The sequence below is a fragment of the Prinia subflava genome (assembly GCF_021018805.1).
Source record: "Prinia subflava isolate CZ2003 ecotype Zambia chromosome W unlocalized genomic scaffold, Cam_Psub_1.2 scaffold_22_NEW, whole genome shotgun sequence".
Taxonomy (NCBI): domain Eukaryota; kingdom Metazoa; phylum Chordata; class Aves; order Passeriformes; family Cisticolidae; genus Prinia; species Prinia subflava.
Window position 1 is genome coordinate 913122 of NW_026960606.1, and position 25673 is coordinate 938794.

The 25673-nt window shown below is 41.3% G+C and overlaps 1 protein-coding gene across 3 annotated transcripts in view; it reads right to left on the reverse strand.

Moving 5' to 3' along the window:
* The window catches only part of LOC134564878 (zinc finger SWIM domain-containing protein 6), a 208266-nt gene that overhangs the window by 83465 nt on the left and 99128 nt on the right, over positions 1-25673 (reverse strand). For all 3 annotated transcript variants that reach the window (XM_063424156.1, XM_063424155.1, XM_063424157.1), the window contains 3 exons: positions 21575-21931; positions 8722-8870; positions 7676-7826 (listed from right to left, as the gene is read on the reverse strand). In XM_063424156.1, the coding sequence (XP_063280226.1) occupies positions 7676-7826; positions 8722-8870; positions 21575-21931 (657 nt within the window). The remainder of the gene's footprint in view (positions 1-7675; positions 7827-8721; positions 8871-21574; positions 21932-25673) is intronic.

Here is a 25673-nt window from a genome sequence, read left to right on the forward strand (position 1 = left end):
GATCCTTCTGCAGACCCTTCCTACCCTCCAGCAGATCAATGTTCCTACCCAATTTAGTGTTGTTTGCAAACTTACTGAGGGTGCACTTGACCCCCTCATCCAGATCATCAATAAAGCTATTAAACAGGGCTGGCTGGAATATTGAGCCCTGGGGAACTCCACTAGTGACCGGCCACCAACTGAATGTGCCACCATTTACCACCACTCTCTGGGCCTGGTCATCTAACCAGTTCTTAACCCAGCAAAGAGTGCTCCTGTCCAAGCCTTGGGCTCCCAGCTTGTTAAGGAGAATACCGTGGCAGATAGTATGAAGGGCTTTACTGAAGTCCAGGTAGACACATCCATAGCCTTCCCCTCATCCACTAGGTGGGTCAGTTGGTCATGAAAGGAGATCAGGCTGGTCAAACGGGGCCTGCCTTTCCCTAAACCCATGCTGGCTGGGCCTGATCCCCTGGTTGTCCTGTACATGTTGTATGATTACACTCAAGATGATCTGTTCCATAAACTTCCTGGGTACCAAGGTCAGACTGAAAGGCCTCGAATCCTCCTTCTGACTCTTCTTGTAGATGGGCGTCACATTGGCCAACCTCCAGTCACCTTGGACCTCCATGGTTAGCCAGGACTGATGATAAATGACGAAGAGCGGCTTAGCAAGCTCTTCTGCTAGCTCCCTCAGCACCCTTGGACGAATGCTATCTGGCCCTATAGACTTGTGAGTGTCTAAGTGTCTCAGCAGATCACTAACTACCTCCCCCTGGATTGTAGAGGGTCTATTCTGGTCCTTATCCCTGTCTACCAGCTCAGGGGGGGTCAGTTGTTCTGAGGATAACTGGTCTTACTGTAAGACTGAGGCAAAGAAGGCATTAACTACCTCTGCCTTTTCCTCATCCTTGGTGACAATGTTCCCCCTCACAACCAATAAGGGATGGTGATTTTCCTTGGCCCTCCTTTTGTTGCTGACATATCTATAAAAACACTTTTTACTATCTTTCATAGCAGTAGCCAGATTGAGTTCTAGTTGATCTTTCACCTTTATAATTTTCTATCTGTATGACCTAACGACATCCTTAAACATTTCCTGAGTTGCCTTCCCCTTCTTCCAGAGGTCATAAACCCTCTTTTTTTTTCCTGAGTCTCTGCAAAAGCTCCTTGTTCAGACAGGTCAGTCTTCTTCCCCTCAGGCTTGTCTTTTTGACACAGAGGGACAGCCTGCACCTTTAAGATTTCCTTTTTAAAGAATGTCCAGCCTTCCTGGCCCCCTTTGTTATTAAGGACTCTTTTCTAGGGTACTCTCTGAACCAGTGTCCTGCACATGCCAAAGTCTGCCCTCTGTAAATCCAAGGTTGAGGTTTTGTTGATTCCCTTCCTTACTTCATCAATAATCAAAATCATTTCATGGTTGCTGTGCCCAAGACAGCCTCTGACCACCACATCTTCTGCCAGCCCTTCTCAATTTGGAAACAGGTCTAGCAGGGCCTCACCCCTGGTAGGCTTGCTCACCAGCTGCATGAGGAAGTTCTCTTCCACACACTCCAGGAACCTCCTAGACTGCCTCTTCTCCACTGTGTTGAGTTTCCAGCAGACATCTGGCAGGTTAAAATCCCCCACAAAAACAAGGGCTGACAATCATGAAACATCAACCAGTTGCTTCTAGAATAGTTCATCCACCTCTTCATCCTGGTTGGTTGGTCTATAAACAGACTCCCACCAGGATCTCTGCCTTGGCCTTCTCCCTGGTTCTCACCCATAGGCACTCGACCTTACTGTCACTATCCTTGAGCTCTACGCAGTTAAAAAACTCCTTAATGTACAGAACCACACCACCACCTCTCCTTCCTCTCCTGTCCATTCTGAAGAGCTTGGAGCCATCCATTGCAGTATTAAGGAAACTTCCCTGTCCAACCATCCAGGAGCCACTCTGGTACTCACCCTCACACCACCTGAGCTGGAACCAAAGCCCCTTCGCAGCTACACCCCCCATACTCACACAGTCAGACCAGGTTTCCTTACTGACTTGATCCCAGGTTCCCCATAGCAGAGTCTCAGACATCCAAATCCTTCAAATAGTTTAATCTTGGTGGAATACTTAAATAAAAAAATAACAGCTGGGTGCCTCCAAGGAGGGACCCCCAAACATAGGAACCCCTGGGCTTTTATACCCTCACAGTCTAAGCATGGGAAAGTCTGGGGATCCTCGGCTCCTTGCTGTGTCTCTCAGTGTCCAGTCCTCTGGCTTAGCCACAGGTCCCCGTGTCCTTTGTTATACAAAGCAAAGCTGGCTGATTAACACAATAGACTACCTGCAGCACTGATGGCAAGAGGGAATCATTGCCCTTCTGCACACTAAAATTCAAATGTGCATTAGGAGTGATGGTGTAAACCAGGAACAAAAATACTGTGTAATTCCTTAAATTTCTCTTTCTTGCTGCCTACATCTGCTCCAAGGGTTAAAGGCACATTTGTATTCAGCTGAAAGAAAACAGGTATTTACATTTTGAGATTCTATTCTAAATGATCATTAACTATATGCTCCATCTGTGTGTGAAGTAATGAAAAACTCCTGCTCCCATCTTCCTGAAATTTCAGTATTCAGCACAATGAAAAAAGGAACTAACAAAGCATTTCTGATGTTTTGCATGAGCCCGTTGTTCTGGGTTTTGTCTTTTTCAGTTTGTTTTAAAAACAGCTGCATCTTTGTGGACACTCTGCCATTTGACTAAAGGGTGTCATAGAAGAAATATTTGCTGGAAAAGTGTAGTTTACAGTATCATAGCCTGAGACTACAATCCCCTAAGAGAGCATTTAGATATCTGTCACATATCCATTAGATGGCCCTCTCTGCACTTATAATACCCTATAATCTAATCACCATAGCAAGGCATGGACTATTAGTCTATAAAGCTAGGGTAAAGTATAACACACCTGCAAATGAATCTCACTGATTAACTTCCCTAATATCCAAAAAACCATTAATTTGCTCATAAACAGTCAACTGAAAATGACAACACTGCTAATACTAGCACAAATAGTACAGAAACACTCCTCTATGAATAACGACACGATTCTTCACAATTTTAAGTAGTTGCCAGCATTTACAGCTAGGCAGTGAACACAAAGTATGCTCCTGCTCAAAACAGAGACTAGATACTTTATCAAATATTTTAACTGGTAATACGCAGTCTATTTTTAGAATAAAAGGTAATGTCACTATTAAGAATAAATACACTACTCTATATCTAAAATTATTGTAGAGATGAATGAATTACTCAGTTAATCCTTTTAGGAAGATGCAAAATTGGACAAGTTTGAGAAGTTTGTCAAACAAAACAAGATATTCATAAAAGAAAGGGATGAAAGTACATCTTATTTTTTAAGAGTGGAGCAAGTGTAAACACTCCCCTGTATGGTGGAAAAGGTCAGGAAAATTGTATGATTGCCACAACTATGTTCACAGAAAGTAAATAATCCACTATAAATGGCCAGAAGAACACATTCCAATTGTCTAGTTGTCGTGACAGGTAAAAGAATTATAAAAGAAAGGCCTCATAAAATCAGGCCTGCTCTGCTAAATTGCCAAAGTTAACCTGTCACTTCTAAGTAATTTCCAAGTTCCCATGTGAAAACAATCTTGGTATGAGAACTCATTAGCATAACAACCTATTCCTGGGTTGAAAAACAAATGCACCTGCAATAACAAGGGATTTGTCCCATGAGAATCAGTAAAGAAAATATGTAAACAATCCAAGAATAGAGAGATTTGATGGACAAGTAGAATACCTTTTACTAACCAATAGAGTAATTGGCAAGAAAGCTATTAACCGATTACAGTTGCACACGAGGTCTGTAAAAACTGTAAAATGAGTTACGATAATGAAAAACCAGTTTTCATGCATGAAGATAATGGAGTTTCAGCTGACTTATTACAATATCTAGTATGAATTCCTTTATACTCTAAGATTTCCTGAGTTAATTTTATCTTCAAGTCCAAAAGTGATGGTCGAGTTTTTACAAAAAACAGCATACTTAAAAATTTAGGATTTCCAGTGTGATAAACTAGCACAGCTGGTTAGCTGATCTACTGCCTAGCTACCATGACTTCAAAATTCTAAGCTTGTTTCTAGTTTTCTAGCTAAATTTTTCCTGCTCCAATTATAATATTCAGTTGCCTTTTGTTTGAATGGTAGAAGTGTCTTCATTATCAAGTTTTAGTGTATGTAGGTCTCTTAAATCGTGAAGGTGATCATCCTCCTTTGTCTTGCATGACAGGCCTGAGCAGATCGAGATTCTTGCATTTCTCACTTTATATTACTTTTTCAATTCTTTAGTTATTTTTCCAGTATCCATTCAAGACAGAAAACTGAAAAAATCCAGATTGCTGGAATGCAGAAATTAGTGAAGATTCAGTAATTCCTCTCCATCAAGCTATTATTTCTCCTTAGCTCTGATATTTACTAGAAGTGATATGAAAAAATGAAATAGCAGCTTAATGTTATTGAAGTAGTAAAAATAGAGGAAGTAAAAAAAAAAAAGCTAAGTACCAGTTTGGGCTCACAGTAAAACTCTGACCTTTAAGTTGTAAGTCACGACTACAGTTAGGGCCACAATAAGTTTTATACTAGCTCCAACGCAGAAGAATTTTTAGAACATTTTAGAACATTTACCTAAATCAGTTCAACAGGGAATAAAAACTCCAAAAATTGTTTTAATGTGGGTAACTTGAAGAGATTTGGCTCCTACTGTCAAAGTACTTTCCATCCAACTGAATTAAATGGAAACCCAAGCTTTCTGCATAGCATTAAAAATAACCTCCTAAACCCTAACCCCTCAATCTATGCTTATAGACCAAAGTTAATTACTTTCACCATTATTCCTCATAGCCAATAAAAGCAGTTTAATTACAGGAAAGAATACCATCTTTGAAAACAGCTCCCACTTACTGTCATATTCCAACCTCATATACACTCAATTTCAAATACCATTATGACATATATCAATAATCTTCTACTGTTTGTAATGAAGGAGGGAGGAAATGATCCTCAAAAAACAGAAAAAAGGACAGAACCCATCTTTACACAATGGCAGCCTGGCCTCATTTACTGGCTCTGTGGGGACAAATCAAAAGGGAATGGGAAAACCAATGGCAACACCGGATAGCTGGAACTGTGGTGGGATGGGTAATGGAGTCAATTTTCACACCCCAGTTGACAGCATTCCAGAATTGAATGATGTTATATAATTGTACTGGACAAATATAAACATTGGCTAATGCAACTCATGGGGACTAAAGGAATTAAATCTACAAGGAACTGTAGTGGTTCTAATCAGAAACTAAGACCAGCTGCACCCAGTTCCTCTGAGGACCAGCTGGAACACAAAGGGCTTTATTTTCTGCTAAATTTCTATACCCTTAATGCAACATTTAGCTTGATTTTGGACCTTTAAAATGTACCAAGAGCATTATGGGTTTGGCTTTGTTTTCTGCAGTGTTTACATATTGTCCCAAGGGGCATCTTTAGTAAGTTTTGAGTTGTTTGGGGATTTTTTGTTGGGTTTCGTTTCTTTGTTTTGGGTTTTTTGTTTGGTTTTGTTGATTTGCTTCTATATGTATATATATTTATTTTAATATTTCATGCCACATAGGTAAGGAAAAGCAATATTGACCAGAACACGTCTCAAGACAGATTCCAGTAAGTCTAAACTTGAAGTGTCTTTCCAGATTGAATGACAGCACAGGTAACTACTCCACGATCCATGAATCACAAGGCAATTCCATGTAGGCTGCATCTTTTCAATTTGCTTTGAGAAAGTCTCCAAGACAGCATGCAGAACTTTACTACAGCTAAGATATACACATTAATTCCTTCACTCATACACTCAGTGAATTATCTTTTAGGGAAACAAATTAGATTTACTACTGTATTGAAAATAATCACTTTTATCTTCTATATGCTTACATACCAACTGCTTAGTGGTTTTGATAGTGAGGGGTTAAAAATAATTTCTGCATGGCAAGCTGCTAACTGCAGGTAGTGGAGAGCTAGAAGACGCACGGCCTGAAACCTGACGCAGCCTGGCTTTGGAACAAACATCAGCTTACTGCAACTAGCATCATACTATTGTTTTAACTGAATCGAGTGTGACTCCAGCCCGAGAGATAATTGAGAAGCATTGTCTTAACCAAATCAAGTATAACTCAGGGTAAAGTATAGGTATGATTTAAGATAGTAACTAAGGATTAGAGAGAGAGTAGCTAGGGGTGGGTGTTAGTTAACGTATGTGTAACTTGAAGGTATAAAATCACAAAGCAACTCTGTATCCTCGGGCACAAGATTTGGGTGTCCCACCACCCGTGTGTCCCATGTGCTATAATAAAGAACCGCATATGATCGCCTTTTTGTGGTTATATGTTCTTCCTACCCTAACAGTTTGTTCCAGTACCTTACATCTAAGAAAACAATGCTGGCGGTTACTTTAATATTATTCTTTCCACTCACCTACCCATCTTTAAAATATTGGTGACATGTACCTTCAAGTTGTTTTTAACATCCCTTTCCTACCATGAATTCCCACAGATTTTGAGAACTTCTGAAGCAGCAGTTCAAAACTGTCTCAGTGAGTTTCTTGAACACTTTAAAGCATCTTCAGACGTTACCAGTTTAAATAATTCCTTCCCCATTTCAGCATGTGTTCTTCTCTCCATAGTACATGTTATATCTGGTCACAACTGACCTTTCCTGTAAAGCAGTGTTAGTTGTTATAGCCCTCTGTTACTTGATTTCCTTTCCTACTCACTAAGGGACTTCTACTTTCCTTTGTTGCTATCATCTCATACTCTTTACGAATCTTTTCTTTTTGCCTTCTATTTATCTCCAGTTGTTAATCAATTTCTTCCTTAAGCTTTCCAGTTTAGCTCTAGTGGCTTCTATACTTACCCTTGATAGTGGAGAGTTAAAAAAATAATTTCTGTATAAGCTAACTGCAGGTGGTTGGGGGGGAAGGTAGAAGACGCATGGCCTGAACTTTACGCAGTCTGGCCTTGGAACGAACGTCAGTTTTCTGCAACCAGCCTCAGACTATTGTTTCAATTGAATCAAGTGTGACTCCAGCCCAGGAGATAATTGAGAAGCATTGTTTTAACCAAATCAAGTATAATTCAGGGTAAAGCGTAGGTATGATTTAAGATAGTAACTAAGAAATAGGATAACCAGTATCTAGGGGTGGAGGTTAGTTAACATATGTATAATTTGAAACTATAAAAATCACAAATCGACTCTGTATTCTTGGGCACAAGATTTGGGCATTGCATGCCCCTGTGTCCCGCGCGCTCAAATAAAGAACCACATATGATCGCCTTCGTGTGGTTATATGTTTTCCTACGCTAACATCCTCAGTTGTGTAGCTACATTTCCACTTTGTTTTATTTTTTTATAGTTCCTCAGGTACTTACAACCTGTTGCAATCATACTTGTTTCATAGTATGCCTTCTCTCCTCCAACTGTAATTGTTTCATATAGTAGATCAGAAATTCAATTTCATCCAACCTTGACTGAACAAGCAAACCTGAAGAAAAGTCTAACTTGCTTTACCTAGTACCACAAGTTTACACCCCAAATATGTAGTTGTTTCTTCATTATACACATGAACACCCAAATGATTTTGAAGTCTATGCATTTACCCAATTCATCCCAGAGTTGCCTATACTTGTCAGTCATTGCAGTTCCTTGTTGTGTCCAAAGTGACAGACGAGGGTCAGCCATGAACTGTTCTGTTATCAACGCCAACATGCGAGCTCCATTTGAATCTCTCATCTTTAGCATCTCTCGTACCTAGGAAATGAGTCTTTTAACATAAACTTGAAAAAACCCCAAAACAAACCACAGTACAGACAATACCATGAAGTGTTAAACATTCCACCTCAGTTAAATAAGACATATAATTTATATATTTGATGTGAAATTTTTAAGTAGAAAAAAATAATCTGCCTTTTCAATTTTAACAATTTTTAGTTTCAGTATCCCATTGCAATTCTGCAAACACACTTCTTCCACAAGTAATCCACAGGTGTATTATGCAAGCTGCTGCAAGACCATAATTTCTACAGGTCTTTCCAACATTTTGAGGGTAGGAAGGAAGAGAACAGCAAAGTTGTAGACAGTTGAAATGCTGCTTCATATCCTTAAACTAATGTCAAGACACACCAGATTGCATTCCATTGCATTATTAACTTGCTATCATGTTGCCCTGGTTTTTCTGAGTTTTTTTAAAGCCTTCTACTTGTTCATAAGATGGAGTCAGTTCTTTAGTTTCTGTGCAATATTGAGGGTCAGTTTTTCACTTTCTCACACTTTGGAACATAAACAATCTTTCTTGTTTTTGTTCACTGTCCTTTGTTTACATATTTCTAGCCTGAAAATAATGTTGGTTGACAGCTGGTCTGGCCAGTGGGGTGAAGGGGCAGCAACCCCAGAATCCAATCCATAACCAGACCCACAAATATATAAAAATGGAAGAAATAAACAGGCTCGCTCTCTTTTTGGGGAGCAGCTTTTCACTGCAGACCTCCTGCCTCCGTGTTGTTGTTTTGCATGCCGTTCCAACACTATCATGGTCCCGGGGCTTTGTCGTGTTTTAGAACAGGACTTTGATTAAGACCTGAACAAGTACAGACTGGATGGGGGAGTGGGGGGAGAGAAAAGAGGGAAGTTTGAGTACTCAGCATACCTTTGCAAAAAGCAAATTGAGTTGCTTCCCAGATCCATGGTATCCACCCTGCGAGAGGAAGAGTTTAACCTGTTCTTGGACCTGTTCCTCATCCAAATGCCAGCAGTTTTCATCATCTATGCTAGCACCTGCTGTTGGGTCAGGAGCACCTGCAAACAGCAAGAAGATGAATCATTATGTTCTATGTAAAGAAGAGGTTTCTGGTTCCAGGAAAAATGAGTACTGCAAAGGGTTTTGTATTTGTGTATTGTCCCATTTTGGATGTCTTGACTTTAAAGGTTCTTTAAAATAGACATAAATTTCTCCTAAGTAGTCTTAAGCACTTAGAAATGGCAGTCTATGAAAAGGTATTTCAACAAACAATATTTTATAATAAAACATTAAAATCAAAATTAGTTTCTTCCACCCGCCTCAACAGTTATTCTAGAATGCTTTTATAAACAAAATTACACTTAACATAATAATTTCAACAACTGCAATGTTAAAACCACTCTCCCCAGAACACCTGTGTGATTTCTGTACCTTCAGCAATTTTTCTCAGGTTTAAGTTACTGCTAATGAGCACTGCTATTGATGAACATGAGGAAAATCATCACTTCAGTGCCTTTGAGCTGTGATGGCTCTGCAAAGCTAAACAAAGAATAAAGAAAAAAATAAAAAATAATCCCCAAGCAAATCCAAAGTCTTTAAGCACTAAAGGCATTAACATAAGTTACAGCTGTGTAAGATTGTGGTGCTTCTGAAGGAGTATTTTTACAATAAGCAATGTCATCAACACATAGTCCATTTAAAGCAACTCTACCTGAATTAGTGCCAGCTGAAGTGACTGGATTTACATCAGGCAGTGCTTTGGCCATAGGTTGCTCTAGCTAAAATTTTGTAGTATAGATCAGTGATTTTCCCCTTATGGCCTTTTCTAAAGCCTGGCAAAAATAAAACAAGTTTTTCCAGTATCGAACAATCTACATATTTCTGAAGAAACCTGCACCTTCACTGGATATTTTTAACAGGTATTCTAACTGAAAAGGTTGAAAACTTATCTAGACTGTCAGGGGAAAAAATGGTAGTGCATCATGATACTCAGATGTAAGGCATTTTAATCATGCCCAAGACTGAAGTTAACTTGACATTTTGGTTTTGGGCTTGTCACAACTGTGTAATTTCTATCTCGATTAGGTTTTGAGAAGATGTTAGAAATTGAATTGCATCACACTATCACTGAAATCCCAGATCATGTTACCTCTGTAGCCAATGCTAAAAGAAGGATACTGGCAGGGAAGGCAAATTACATGGTCAGATTTGTAAAAATTTGCTTTCAAGGAAGTCCTGAGAACCTGAAAACCAAACTCTTTAGATGTATAGAAACATTGATTCTACTGATATAAGCCTTTATTTCACAATTGCATCTCTGCCATGTATGTGCATCTTTTAAACGGTTGCAGAGAATGCTAGAATCTTTATTCAATGAAAATACAACCAGAAGATTTAGAGGGTCAGAGGGATGTCTTGTCTACTAGTTGCTGAGAGAGTAAAAAAAAGTCTTTCAGCTCAGCAGCTTCCTAAACTGTCTCCAACAGCAGAGTCTACAGCTGTGAACATTGCACTATTGTCCATATATTTTTTTGATTAATAAGAAATTGTCTTTGAAGATGTGAAAGAACTCTTCTGCCTTCCACAGGAACCATAAAACTGTCTCAGAAGACAGAAATTAAGTCCAAGACAGTACAAAACCCAAGGAATGAGAAACTTGCCCTTCTGTGCATGCTTCAGTCAGCTACATGTAACACATGCTGATGTCTTCAGCTGCAAAAAAATAGATTAAAAGGGAAATCAAGCCACATGAGCTCAAGCAGTGCAGTTGTTGAACAGACCCAGGTTTGCAGTATCACCGTACAAATAGTTTAAATATTTCATTGATCTAAAACGGAGGAAAGACCTGTGAAAAGAAAATATATAAAAGCACCAATATACAAAACACACATATTTATCCCCCACTTGAAAGGAAATTTATCTGTAAATAATCTTGGTATTGTTACCAAACAAGTTATATTTCTTTAAAAAGGAGTCTATGCAGTAGTGGGGGAAAATGTTGGGACCTAATCAACAAGAGGGGAGATTTAATCTGTGAAACAGATAGTGGCTGACAGACAAGCTTTGGGTGATGTCCATGTACTGGAAAAACAATTAAAGTTAGCACTTGACATGCTTTGGTGCTCTCAGACTTGGGGGAGGAATTTAAAGCCTGGAAGAAAGATACATTGCTGAGAATTGGACACCAGGAATGCAGAATTTATAGACTACAAGGACATTTTGCAAAAACCAGAGATAAGGAAGAAACTAACAAAGACAATTCAGCAATTGTACTGAAACTCTCCTTATCTGGGAAAAAGATAATAAAAAGACTGAAAATGTGGACTAATTAGCATGAGAAGCAAGAAATCATTTACTAATAGAGGCTAGAATTCTAATTAGTAGAACTATGTAACTTCTAGCCAATGAACACTAATTCCTTTGTTTGTGTGTTGGTTTAGCACGGATGGTAACAACCAATTAGTGGCTGACTTTGAAATTGACAACTGGATTAACCAGTTATATATAGGGATAAACCTCTGGGTCACACAGGCTTAAAAATCAGGAGAATCCCGGGAAAATTCCTTTCCCTTCTGGCCAAAGGAGCAGGTAACACCAGCCCCCTGGGGCCACTCCTTGGAGTGGCCCAGGCCAGCCAGGCCTCCTGCTGCTTCCCCCATGCTGGGGAAGAGCTGGCCCAGGCCTAGCCGTACCAACAGGCCCCCATCAGCTGCCAGCGGGGGAGGGGGAGACTGCACCTTAACATCTAGACATCTAGCTAACTTTTAAGCCTACACCCCGCCCCCCCCTCGACCAAGGGAGATGTTTGCCAAACCCCTGATAGCAGCTCTGGGCTTGGCTGGGCTGGCCCCGCTCTGCTGCGGGCCCCTCCCGGAGCCTGTGCACAGCCCAGCAGTGCTCTGTTTTTGCTGCCGGCCAGCTGGGCCCACCCCATGAGAACAGGGGTGGGAAGGAGCCATCTACATTCCTGGCTGTTGAGATTCCTGACTGCCTGAGCAGCTTTGATCTTTTGATCTTCGGAGGGGCTTCCCCTCACCAGCGAGGCTTTCAAATTTGGCACTGTGAGCCACAGCCCGAGGGAGAGAGGACCTGGGCAAGATATTAACTCTTTCCTTACACAAATGAACCTTCCAAAGCCATAACCCTTCTCTGAGTGAGAGGAAAGGGACAGAGTGAACGTAGAGAAGACATGGCATGAGATGGAAGTCAGTGAAGAGAGAGTGAAAAGACTAATTGGGAGAAGGGATTGAGGACTTGTCATTTTAGGCCGGACTTCTCTTATTGAGCCATGGTAATGAACTGTATATATAGATTATCCCTTTAAGTCATGGGAAAAATATGCATTTTGGGGACATGATTCTTCAGATTTGTGAATTTGAGCAAAGGTACTTGTAATGGACTGAGTGGATATTGAATTAGTAGTTGTGATCTTGTGGTCCCGTGAGATGCTTGAACAGAGAGATGAGAAGCCCTCTGCGCCAGTGAAGTGAGAAGACATCTTTGTTCCCTGAGATGAAGAATCCTTTGCCTTTGGAGTTGCTTATCTTTAAAAATGACACCCCAGTATGCATGAGTCCATGACCCATAAGCAGCTTGGGAAAATGCTAATGGGAGAGGCTTCACAGTCCGCAGTAATTTTTTTCCGGGTGGGTGCAGATTCATGACATGGGAGCCACCAGAGGACTTTTTTCTTGTGGCGATGTTTCCATGGTAAACTAAGAGAGACTCCTCTCCCTAAAGGACTGATGAAAGATTATTTTAAATTGTGAAACTGACTGAAAATCACAGGTTTTGTTTCTATATGTTGTTTGTGGAAAAGTGAACACTTGTCGGGGGAGGAGGAGTGTTTTGAAAGTTTCATTTTGATTCTCATTTTCTTCTTTTACTGTGCATTAATAAATCTATCTTTGTACCCTTCAAGTTTGGGCCTGTTTTGCTTTTTTCCGGATCCTATCTCACAGTAGAGTTCTGGTAGACACTCAATCCACTACACTAAATTTGGCAAACAGAATTTGGCGAATGTGAAACCATTACAGTTTGCTAAAATGTATAAATAGTTAGAAGTTTTTATAATTGGTGTATATTATAGGTGGATTGATCCCCCATATACCTCAGCACTGAATAAAGCACGGACAACTTTCTAACCTAACAAACTGGTTGGAGAGTTTGTTTCCTGTTTTTCGGTGACAGTATGGCTACTTTTAACTTGTATTTTAAAAAGCCTAAGATTTCTCAGCTACACTTCCCTCTTAAGGGAAAAAAACCCAAATTCTTTCCATAATTGTTTACGTTTTATAAAAAAACTCATCATGATGCTGTTTGGTTTTTGCCTTTTTTCTTTTATATGTTCTTTGTATTCTTCACACATATATTTGTAGCTCTGTAGCCTATTGTATTAATGGCTAGTTTTCTCAGTACTTTTCCATGGCCTTTCCCTAGGCAGAAAAACAATTTCCAGCGCTCCAAGCCCTGGGAGGTACAAGGCACCAGTGCTATCATGGTTCTTCCTGGAAACCAAGGCTGAGAACAATTCTTCAAGATACATTTTATGGACAAAGTACAGCTAGTGCCAAGGGGGTTACTTACTCCAGAGAAGGAGCTTGGTCTATGGGGGAATTGCATCACTGTCGCCCTGGTTTTCCTGAGTTTTTCTAAAGCCTTCTGCTTTGTTCATAAGACAGAGTCAGTTTCATAGTCTCTGCACATTATTAGGAGTCAGTTTTTCAGTTTCTCACACCTTGGAACATAAACAAACCTTCCATTTTCTGTTCACTGTCTTGTATTTACATATTTTCTAGCCTGAAAATAATGTTGATTGACAGCTGGTCTGGTCAGTGGGGTGAAGGGGTAGTAACCCCAGCAGCCAATCCACAACCAGACCCACAAATGTATAAAAATGAAAGAAATAAACAGGCTTGCTCTCTTTTGGGGGAACAGCTCTTGCACTGCAGATCTCTTGCCTTCGTGTTGTCACTTCGCGTGTCGGTTGTGACACATCACCACTTGTCCTCCTAATTGGTGCTTTTTATCAATTATGCTCATTTCCTAAAACCAATAAGAATGTACTTACCCCTGAAGGAGGTGGGCTTTTGTGGACATCTTTCCATAATTGCCCCTGAAGGCCTTCAAATAAAGATCTGCTCTTAAATTACCTCCTTACTAAAATTATCTTGAGTTTTATTTCCAGGTTGGGAAAAAGGCAAAAATCAGTCAATTTGCACTATACCTTCCCCAGTGGTTCAGCATTGCTATACTTACACCAGTGCTATTTTCATGCCACTGGGTAATAAGACTATAAAAGCTTAAGACATCAAGCTGAGGGTCTGAGATCTACAATGCTATTCAGCACAGTACTACAGGTACTTCTGTCTCAGAGCAATATTTTCTCACAAGATCATATATAGGTGTCGTGGTTGGGGGGGGAGGTGAATTTTTCCAGGGGGATGTGGGCAGGCCAATCAGCGATCAGGTTTTGTGCTGACACTTGGATTGGCCACTCGGAGGTTTGGACACACCTCTGAGGACACAAGGGGTTAAAAGCAGGACTCCAGGGGGGTTCGGCTTATTTTAGATTCCGGTTTAAGCGGACAGACATCTCAGGCCTCCTCCCCCCGCCCAGCCACGAGGCTGGGTGGGGGAGGGGAAACACGTGGTCGGGCTCAGGTAAGCCAGAGCCCCGGGGGCAGGGAAGAGAGTGAACAAGACTGGGAGCTAGCCCCCATCCAGGATGGAGGGGTGGAAAACTGTGGAGCTGCCTTCCATCCCGTTCTTCCCCCCCTCCCCCGCCCCCCCTCCCCCCCCCCCAAGGAGAGAGACTGCTGCTTCAGAGTTTCGAATATCGACAGCAGTTAGCAGCGAAGAAAGAGCGGGGGCAGGGGAGAGGAGAAGTTCCTAGCTGTGTAAAGAGATGCCGAGTCCAGGACCCTGCTGGGAGCCAAGAACTGTTGGCTCTTTCTAAGGCAGAAAGAGACTTTTCTCAGACATTGCTTCTCATGGCTGGTTGCTTCAGAAGAGAGAAACAGCTCGAGACTGAGATGATGAAGGAAGATGAAGGGAATCCCAGGTGGGCAGGGATGAAGAAGAGTGGCTTTTTGAGCTGGACTTTTCTTGCATAATGTTAGCCATAGACTGAACTCCAGTCTCTTTGAACATAAACTGCATTTTTGGGTGGATGCCGCTGGCTCGACTTTGCTACAGTGACTGGCACTTTAAGAGTGGAGCGAACAGAGAAGAGAAGGGAGAGGGTGTGGTGGCGCCCTCTGCCCACAGAGAAAAAAAAAGCCCTCGGCCCCAGGGGAAAGATGGGGAGAGCTCGGCATGAAAGCATCCTTAAAAGAGCCCTGTATGCAGTTTTGGCCTATGGACAGTAGTGAGAGCACTGGACATAGGAAAGAGAAAGTGTCCCCCTGGCAGACTTCTCCGGGCAGGTGACATGGAAACACACAAAGAGTGGACCTGCGTTTCCTGAGGAGCAGTCTGTGGTGCAGGAGAGGCTCCTCTCTACCTTGCTGAATTGAAGATTGGTTTGGTTTTTTTTTTGAGTGGTGATTGTTTGATTTAAAACCCAAGGGTTTGGTCTATGGAGGGTAATGTGTAAAGGGTAGAAACTGGGGGAGGAGAAGAAATGTTCTGAGAAGTTTTTATTTCTGTCTCTGTGTGTGTTTAGAGTTTTCTATCTCTGTTCTTATGTAATGTAATAAAGTTTTGTTTTTTCTGTTTTCAAGGTTTAAGCCTGCTCTGCTCTGTTCCTGATCACATCCCACAGTAGTTGTTAGGGAAAAAACATATATTCATGGGTGCATTAACATCTGGCCAGTGCTAACCCATGACAATAGGCTACACTCAGTATGATCCAAATTTTTAACCAGAATGTATAATGAATTTTCAATATACATGTAATTGGCACTAGCTACAGTTTGTAATTAGCTGATCTTTCAACATCATTGGCAGTCTTCAGCAATAGCCATTAACTAACAAGGCAAGAAGGCATGTCAGATTGGGCACAAGTCCAAACCCCATTCGCAGCCCTGGCAGCAGCCAGGCATCCTGATGTTGCTGCTGGAGAAACCTCAGCTCCCACTGCCCATGTTATTCTTGTTTTGGGGTCAAGACATGATCATCTCCACATCTCTCAACCAGGCACTTTTCCAGATCACTGCATTCACCTACAGTCAGGTCATAAAGGAAATTTCCCAGTCTGACCATTGACCAGAGATTTTCACTTCTGGGGCTGAAGCCCCTTCACAGCAGGTTGTTCCAGTAAGCTGACAGGTGCCCCACCTGACTCCCTACACACACCACACACAGTCAGACCAGGTTTCCTCACTGGCTCCACCCCAGGATTCCCATAGCAGTCTCAGACCTCTGCTTCCTTCAAGTAATTTAATCGTGGTGCAGTGTCACAATAACAGCTGGCGCTGGTGCCTCTGGAGAGGGACCCCAAACAAAAGAATCCTTGGATTTTACTACAGTCTGTGAAACTATTCCAATGGTGATTTTGAGTCTGGAGTCTTCTCATTGTTCATTGGCTTCTCCAGGGTCTATGGGTGATTGACTGGCCAGCTTGCCACAGGTCTGCTTGCCCTTAGGCAAAGGGTCAGTGCCTGATCACAGCTCATTGCCTAGGGTTCCAACCATTTCCCTCACCCAGGGCACATTTTGCAGCTTGCACTGCATCTACACACTGACCTGTCAGCCCTAGGTGTATTCCTCACCAAGGCAAACACCTATTGATCTAGTCTGCTTCCTCTCCCTCTAGCACATCCATCACTCTTGAGCGACAGATAGGATTTCTATACTGCTCCTTTTCTTCTGAAGACCTGGGAAGGAACTATCTTGATTGGAAAGATGGGTGCTAATGTGTAGCAATGCATCTGTGTAACAGGCCATTTTGACGCACCAGCCAAACTGCTCATGAGAAAGTTTATCAAGCCACCTGCAGTCTTGTTTTCAGGGTTTTCAGGGATTCATCAAGGTTACTGGGAAAATAACAGGACTGAACTGAGAACAGAGAGCCTGAGAAACTGTCCACAAGGAATGTAAAGCCTAGATACAGAAGGCGTGAAGTGATGATGGACATTTGACCAATTAGATGTCCTGAAGGACATGCACCTGCCTCTTGAGCAAGTGACTTAGCCAACTGAGAGATGTGTGCCCATGTGGGCTGGAGACTTAAAATCTATAATTGGGATTGCATTGTAAACAATAAACAACTTCTGATGAAATCATATTAGTTTGGTATTCAGTGGCCCTTATCCCCCTGCGCTAATGTCTTTACAAACGACTCCATGAGTAAGGGTCTTCAGAAAAAATGGGTGTTAATGTCTTCAAAATGGGTCAATGTCTCTACAAATATCAAGTTGCACAAGTTTGTTACAGAACCCAGACAGTTTGACCAGACAGTTTGAACTCCTGAACTTTAGGGTAATAGGACAAATAGGTTCATGCAAAGTCTATTGCAGAACTCAGATATTCTGAACTTCGAGGGAAAATGAGGATACATGTTCAAAGGGGAATATGTGGTAGGCAGTTTGGGAAGGCTGTAGCTTCCTAGTATCTCAGCCAATGGTGAAACGAAGAGGGCAACATGCAGCCACAAGTTTAGGATAAAAGGACACTGCACCCTCCAAAACCTCGAGACTCCACAGGATATGCCCTAGTGGAATCTGTCCCTTTATTCAAATAAAGTTGCACAATTCCTCTGTCTCCTTTGTGGGCACTGGCTTTTCAAAGCATGACTTTTCGACACAATCTGAACAAGCAACAGGACTACAGAAGGGAGCTGCCTTAGGAGCTGTGAAATGAAGTCCTAGCAATAGCTGGCAAGTAGATCTGAAGGGTCAACCTGAAGGCAGTGACCTCACTTGGGGTGCAATGCCGCCCCGAGCAAGCACAAGGCTTCAGGAGATGGACAGTTTGGCTGAGGAGAGGAACATAGGCAGCCCTGAATTTAGTCACTGCAATGCAGTTTGGTACCAAGACCAAATCCCTTTCCCCAATTCTCAACTGAGGATAAGTGTTACTTAGGTGCTTTAAAGGGGTGTTATGAGAATAAATTAGTACCCAATTGAACTATGAAAGAGAAAAGCACTGTATAATAAATATTAAAACCTGTAATTAAAATGTGTCATTTTATAGACACTAACCAATTAATCTCCCTTCCTTCAACCTCTAGCTTTGTTAACATCTGTCATGACTGGTTTTTGAAATAAGTTTAGTATCATGTATTTACAGTTAAATGAAATAAGTATTTACACTCAGTATATAGATACTGTCATACATACACTCTTGCTGTTTTACTAAAATTGCTAAATTGCAGTCTTAGTAATAAAGGACGGAATACCATGCACATTTTTTTGGTAATACTGAATACCCAAATACATTTTGAAAACAGGGTGAAAGCCTTTTATATTTATGATCATAGCAGGTTACATCTTAAATATAATCAACTCTCAAGTTATAAGAAGCAGCAGCATTTAAAAAAATTAAGGAGTTTCATCAATACATTAGGAATTTTAAAAGCAACTACTTTTAAACTGAGCAACCACATTCAAGAATTGGTGTCATATATCAAGAACTTAATCTTGAAAAGTAGATAGAAACAAAGAGGGGGTTTGACTAAAATAGGTAAAGAATAACCTATATCACAAATGACTCAGGGTACAATAGTAAACTCAATAAGTCAAAATAAGATTTAATAAGTCCAAGTGCTGGGTCCTGCACTTGGGTCACAACAACCCCATGCAGCTCTGCAGGCTGGGGGAACAGTGGCTGGACTTAGGGGTGCTGATCGACAGCTGGATGAACATGAGCTAGCAGTGTGTCCATGTGGCCAAGAAGGCCAATGGCATCCTGGCTTGTATCAGCAATAGTGTGGCCAGCAGGACCAGGGAAGTGATTGTCTCTCTGTACTTGGCACTGGTGAGGGCACACATCAAATCCTGTGTTCGGTTCTGGACCCCTCACTACAAGAAAGATATTGAGGTGCTGGAGTGTGTCCAGAGAAGGGCAATGGGGCTGTGGAAGGGTCCGGAGACTAAGTCCTATCAGGAGCCGCTGAGGGAGCTGGGGGTGCTTAGTCAGAGAAAAGGAGATTTGGGGGGACCTTCTCACTTTCTGCCTGACAGGAGGTTCTAGCAAGGTGGGGGTAGGTGTCTTTTCCCAGGCAAGTAGCAACAGGACAAGAGGACATGGCCTCAAGCTGTGCCAGGGGAGGTTCAGGTTGGACATCAGGAATAATTTCTTCACTGAAAGAGTGTCAAGCATTGGAATGGGCTGCCCAGGGAGGTTGTGGAGTCACCATCCCTGGAGGTGTTCAAGAAACAGGTGGACTTGGCACCTAGTGCTGTAGTCAAGTTGACAAGGTTGAGATCATTCAAAGGTTGGACTTCATGATCTCAACGGTTTTTGCCAACCTTAATGATTCTATGATTCTAAATTTTTGTTACTATGAGGGCAGAACATAGCGTCTTCAAAGTAAGCTGCTTCCCTGGTCCTTATTTCTGAAGTATCACAAGAGTTATTTTAATCTTCAAATGAAACGATGCCACATTATTTACTCATCCATGCTGAATTTTTGAACTCAATTTTATAAAAATCTTATGAATTTAGGTATACAAGTGAAAGGTAGATTAACAAATTTTTATTAAATATAATCTCATGGCAGAATCAAGAAGATATGGGAAAACAATTACAACTAAAAGCATGTGTACTATGCAAAGATTGAATGGTCCAAGCTAGAAACCAATAATGTTGTATGTTGATTCACAACAGAATAGTAACTGATTTTATAAACTTAGTGTGTTCAGAATTATTCTAAATAGTACTTATATAGAAACAAAGCTGATAAAATTACTTATTGCAAAATATTATGCCTTAGATTCCCCAAATGATTCGAAGTTTAGACAAATAATTTCATCTTGTGTTTCATTTCATAATTCTTGGGTAAAATATAACAACTGTTCAGTAGTGCATAGCATTAAAGAAAAACAGGAACTACTGTGAAGCAGATGGTGCTAATAAGAGAAAATATAAAAAAAGGACTGGTGTGATAGTTTTGACTGAGTTAGCATTAATTTTTTCCACAGTAGCTTCTATGGGTATATTGGGTTTGCATGACCAGGTTTTCGTAGTGGGGAAGCTACAGGGGTGTCTTCTGTAAGAAGCTGCCAGAAGTTTCCCCTATGTCCATCAGAGCCAGTTCCAGTCAGCTGCAAGATAAACCTCCTGCTGCCCAAGGCCAAGCCCATCGGTGAAAGCGGCAGCACCTCTGTGATAACATATTTAAGTAAGGGAAAGAAATTACAGCACAGAAGCAATTGGGGCCAGCATAGAGAGGAATGAGAATATGTGAGAGGAAAAACTATGCAGACACCAGGGTCAGTGGAGGAGGGGGAGGAGGTGGTCCAGGTGCCAGATCTGAGACTCCCCTGCAGCCTACAGTGAAGACCATGGTGAAGCAGCTGTGTCCCTGCAGCCCATGGAGGTCCACAGGGGTGCAGAGATCCACCTGCAGCCCATGGAGGACCCCCATGCTGGAGGAGGTGGATGTGCCTAAAGGAGGCTGTGATTCCATGGGAGGCCCCTGCTGGAGCAGGGTCCTGGCAGAACCTGTGATCCTGTGGAGAGTGGAGCCTATGCTGGAGCAGGTTTGGTGGCAGATGTGACCCTGTTGGGGACCTACACTAGAGCAGCCTGTTCCTGAAGGACTGCACCTTGTGGAAGGGTCCTACACTGGAGCTGTTTGTGAAGAACTGTACCTTTTCAGGAGTCACATTGGAGAAGGTTATAGAGAACTGTTTCTTGTGAGAGTGTGTGTTGGTATGAAAGTAAACTGGTGGAAGAAATGAACCCCATTCAATTACCTTAAAGAGAGATTTCAGGATGGAGTTACAATAGAGAGATTACAATAAATGATACACAGAAAACTGGCTTAAACCCACAAAGTCAGAGTACAACCTGGCACCCTGTTGGTCAGGGTGATGGTCACAGTCCTATCAAGTGGTGATTGCAGTCAAAAGCAGTGGTCCTGTGGAAGTTTTGGTCCTCCTCTGGATCTGTCAGGTGGTGGTGGTGGTATCCCAAATCCCAAAACCAGAGATTATATATGCTTAGGTTCCTGTGGTAATGCTCAGTACCTCCCTCAGGGCAGGGACTTTCACAACGGAATGATGTAATACTGTGAGTCATTGCAGTTGCCTATCTTGCTGGTGTTGTTGAGTCCATTATGGCCCATTAGCAGAGGTGACCACCTCAGGATGGGTGTAACTGTGCTGGTGCTTCCCCAGAGGGAGTTATCACAGCTGAGTCATTGGTGTGAAGAAAAAGAAACACTACCCTGCCTTGCAGGGTTGCCTCTTTTTTCCTTATCTCATTTAACATCCATCTTGTAGCCTGAGGTGTCAAGTGTGGACTGGGCAGCTACTGCAAACAACCCATCATTAACAGTGTGTCAGAAATGAGGTAGAGTCGAATATATCTTTTGTTACACCCACATACTGCTAAACTGGCACTCTACTCCTGTAACTAGGACAGAGGGAACCCACATTGGAGCAGGGCAAGAGTGCGAGGAGTCCTCCCCCTGAGGAAAAAGCAGTGGCAGAAGCAACATATGATGAATTGACTGCAACACCATAATGTAAACACCATAAAAATTACAATTAGGTTGAAAGGGATTTCAGGAGGTCACACTCCTGAGTGCCACAAAAAACAATATTAAAAAAACAGAGAAGGAATGAAACAAAAGAACAAGCATCAAACTTACCATGGACTTGATTGATTTCTGAATTCTGAGAAAGAATTTCATCTGCTAATTTCTGAGCAGTTGGCAAAACTTCTGTGTGGTGCACTGTGATCAAATACTGAACAAATTTTTGTAGTTGGTCTCTGTTCATTTGAAACAGTGTCTCTGAAATGGGAAGATGCAGTTTGACCTGATCTGGCTTGCGGATCCGGTATAAAGAGAGTGCCACAACGTGGGCACAGTAAAATATGTCCTTGTTTCCACAGCTACAGGTCACTGAGGTAATCTTGCAACGATCAAAGCTGATAGCTACACTGCAAACAGTTTCTGGCTCTGATTGCATTGCAGGGTCTGTCACAGTGCCACTCAAGTGGAAACCTGTGAAGGGGAAAAAAGGAGGGCTTACATTCTTAAATAAAATACCATATCTCATTTTTGATAACCTTTAATTAATCAAGCAAAAGTCATCATGTATTTCTGAGAAAGAATATATCTCATAGAACTTGCTTTAATTACAAGTATGATGAACCCTGTCTTTCTGTCATACCCTTTTTATATCAAAATCAAAAGGAGCTGGTTTACAAGCCCTCTGCCATTCCATCACAACATTCATAAAAGTTTGATAGTAAGAAAGTTACTTGGTAAATGATAGCTGCAGAAGCAGAGTTGCATCCAATTAAGACCAATGTGAAACTCCCAGTAGTTCAGTAAGCTGGCAGCAATTTTTCAAACCTCACACCAGTCTGCACCTACCAGTAAATTTACCCATTCTCTCAATAAGAGGAAAGTAGTGCACTCTAGTGGCACGAACCCCGGTCCTAATCTCAGCTCTGCCACCAATTCACTGACACAAGTCACTTAACCTCATTGCTTTCACCTCTCCCACCACTGAGCTGATGCTAAAGCTCATCATCAACCCAAGCAATTTGGTAGGGCAGCTATGTTGGTGTAGCTCTTGGGAAATGTAAACTGCTGCAATTACCAATACATAGGATATCAGATTCATAATAGTCAATGAGACATGCACATACTGTTTCAGAAGTGTGCATCTCCACTTGGCATGATTAAGCACAAGGCAAAAGAACTGTTTTTTCTTATATTTTAAGAATATATGGTATACCATAAGAAAGATCTTCACTTCAGCCACTACTCCACAGAGCACCCTGTTGAACCAAGATCTCAAATGCTGTTCTTTGAAGATCAGACCTGAACCCATCTCTGTTTTCCCAATGTTAAGGCCCAGCTTTGGCTCTCAATACTTTGTCACTGCAGCATTTGGGTGTTTCTTTTGGATTTCATGTAAACATGACACTGATGTTTAGGTCAAGCATTACATCAGAGGTATAGCTACAAAGTAATACAAGCAAATTACATATTATCAGTATTAAACTTGAACAGACTGCATACATAAAATCTGGAATGGATATTACAAGTAAAGTGTTATACATTGACTATTTATAATGGAAATAATATAAAGCTACACTCCCTCAAAGTCCAAAACTGATTCAGTATTTGTATATTTCAAGAAAAGTGTGTTGTAGGAAGAAGTATCACTTGAAAATTAGCTGGTAAAAAAGAAATATATGCATAGCTATAGTCCAAAATATTACATCTCAAATTGTTTCTAAGAAACTCTTTAATCTACTAGAAATAAAGAGGAAAATCTAATTTTTTCCATTTGTTTATGCTGTGCATTTCAGAGCAGGTTGTGCAGTCAGTATCACTGTTTGGATTTCATTCAGCTACAGAAATTTGATACTCTACCCAGAAGAAGTCATAGACACAGACTCTTGATTTTTGCAAGGTAATGTTTATCAGTTAAAGTAGTTAGAGTTGAAGAGGCAGTAAGCTGCAAAGTGCACAGAGATGAAGGGGGGGAGGATGAAGAAGCCCAGGCATACTTGACATTCTTGCTTTTGGCTCCACTCAACACTTAAACAGAGAAGGGGAAGGGAATTGCCCCTTGAATCATGAGCTCTTCCTTCTGACTTTCCCTTTGGTTTTTAAGTAATCATAGCATGCTCCCGTGAGTGCCTCCCTCAAAAAAGAAGTATTGTTAAAACTTATCCACCTCTATTTCAGGTTAATTTCCAGTAAAGAAGAGATGTATTGGTGGTCTCAAGGAAATTGTATAGGAGATATCTTTCTTTAATATCACTTTCCTATGAAGTATATATCAAAGTCTCTCATCTATGACCTGAGGAAAAGTAACACTTGAACACTCAAAAAGGGCCTGATCTTACTCCTTCCTGCTCTCAGTAAGTAGCTGAATTTGGTCTGGTTGAGCTGGAGTTCATTTTCCCATAGCATCCTATGGGAATACACAAGACAGAGAGTCAAACAGCCTTGATTAGCATAGCTGGTTTGATAACCAAGCTGCCAAGGCAGGAACAAACAGAACTGTGAAAATTACAGGAGATGGGATTACACCTGCTTACGGGAAGAGAGAAGATTCTATCAACTTCTGCAAGCAAAGAATTGTTGTAAAATGCATGTTTTCTGTGTGATTTTTAACCTGATTATTGTAGTAGAAATTATTAACCTGTTTGAAACAGTATATAAGCTTTTGGGAAACCTGAGTAAAATTGAATTCTGATCACCAAATCGGTCTTCCCGTCTCTCATCAATCGCCAATAGCAGCCCTCCCAGTGCTGTGCTTTGCATTGATAGCCAGAAAGGTGTTGATAACACACCAGTGTTTTGGCTACTGCTGACCAGTACTGGCACAGCATCAGTGCTGTCTCTCCAACATTCCATCCCATCAGTAGGATGGAGGTGGGCAAGATCCTTGGAGGGCACACAAGTAGGCCAGCTGATCCAAATTAACCAAAGGGATGATCCATGCCATATGCTGTCAGTTCAGATATAAAAGCTAAGGGAAGGTGGAGGAAGGGGGTTATTTGTTATTTACAATGTTTGCCTTCCAGAGCAATCTCTATGCATGCTGAAGCCCTGCTTCCCAGGAAGTGTCTGGACATTGCTTGCTGATAGGAAATAAGGGATATATTTTTTTTTCCCTTTGCTTGTGTGTATGCAGCCTTTCACTTTTGCTTTAGCAAGCTGCCTTATCTCAATGTACTAATAAACCCCCCCCCCTCTCATGGCCATCACTGATGATGACTGAGGGGGACTGGAGGATTCTTCCCCAGCAGAACTTCTGCTTACAGCTAAAGTGGGAAATGAGGAGGTAAAATTTTTAGTAGATCTGGGAGCTAGATACTTGGTGCTAAATACAGTAAAAGGAAACTTCAGTAATGAATCTATAACAATCATTGGTGCAACAGGGAATCACGAAACTTAGCCATTTTTCAAAGCCATTGATTTTAGATTAGGAAAACAATGGATGACTCACCAGTTTTTGTATCCCCTCAATTTGCCAAAGTCTCTCCTTGGGAGAGATTTAATGGAAAAACTAAATGGTAAAATCAAATTTAGAAATGGAAAAATAAAAGTTATCATTCCAGAACCTAATTATGTGGAAGCCTCTATTTTTGCACTATAGCCTCTGAAACTGGATGCGATGATGCGATCCATCTGCCAGTATCACTGGAGGATGCAGTAATTCTGATAGTCTGGGCTGGAGAGGTGCCCAGGAGATCCAAAAGAGCAGAACCTGTAAGGATTAAATTGAAACCTGAAGCAGGACCAGTAAGGCAAAACTGAAACCCTTTGAAAATAGAAAGTTGTAAGGGGTTATTATCCCTTGTGGAAAAATGTATAAAATATGGCCTATTGAAGGAATTTGAATACAAATATAATAAACCTATTTTGTCAGTTAAGAAGACAAATGGAAAGGATTACTGGCTGGAACAGGACCTTAGAGCCATAATTAAGATAGAAGATATACACTTGGTAGCAATAAAACCTTATACCTTGTTAACAACCTTGAGTGAAAAATTAAAATGGTTTACAGTATTAGATTTGGAAGATGCCTTTTTCTGTATCCCTTTGAGTTCTGAAAGTCAAGAGCTTTTTGCTTTTGAATGGGAAAATCCAAACACAGGGAGAAGAACCCAACTGACTTGGACAGTTCTACCACAGGGGTTTAAAAATAGCCCTAACATAATCAGAAATCAATTGGCAAAATAAATGGAGGAATGGAAAAATTAGAACCTTTTTG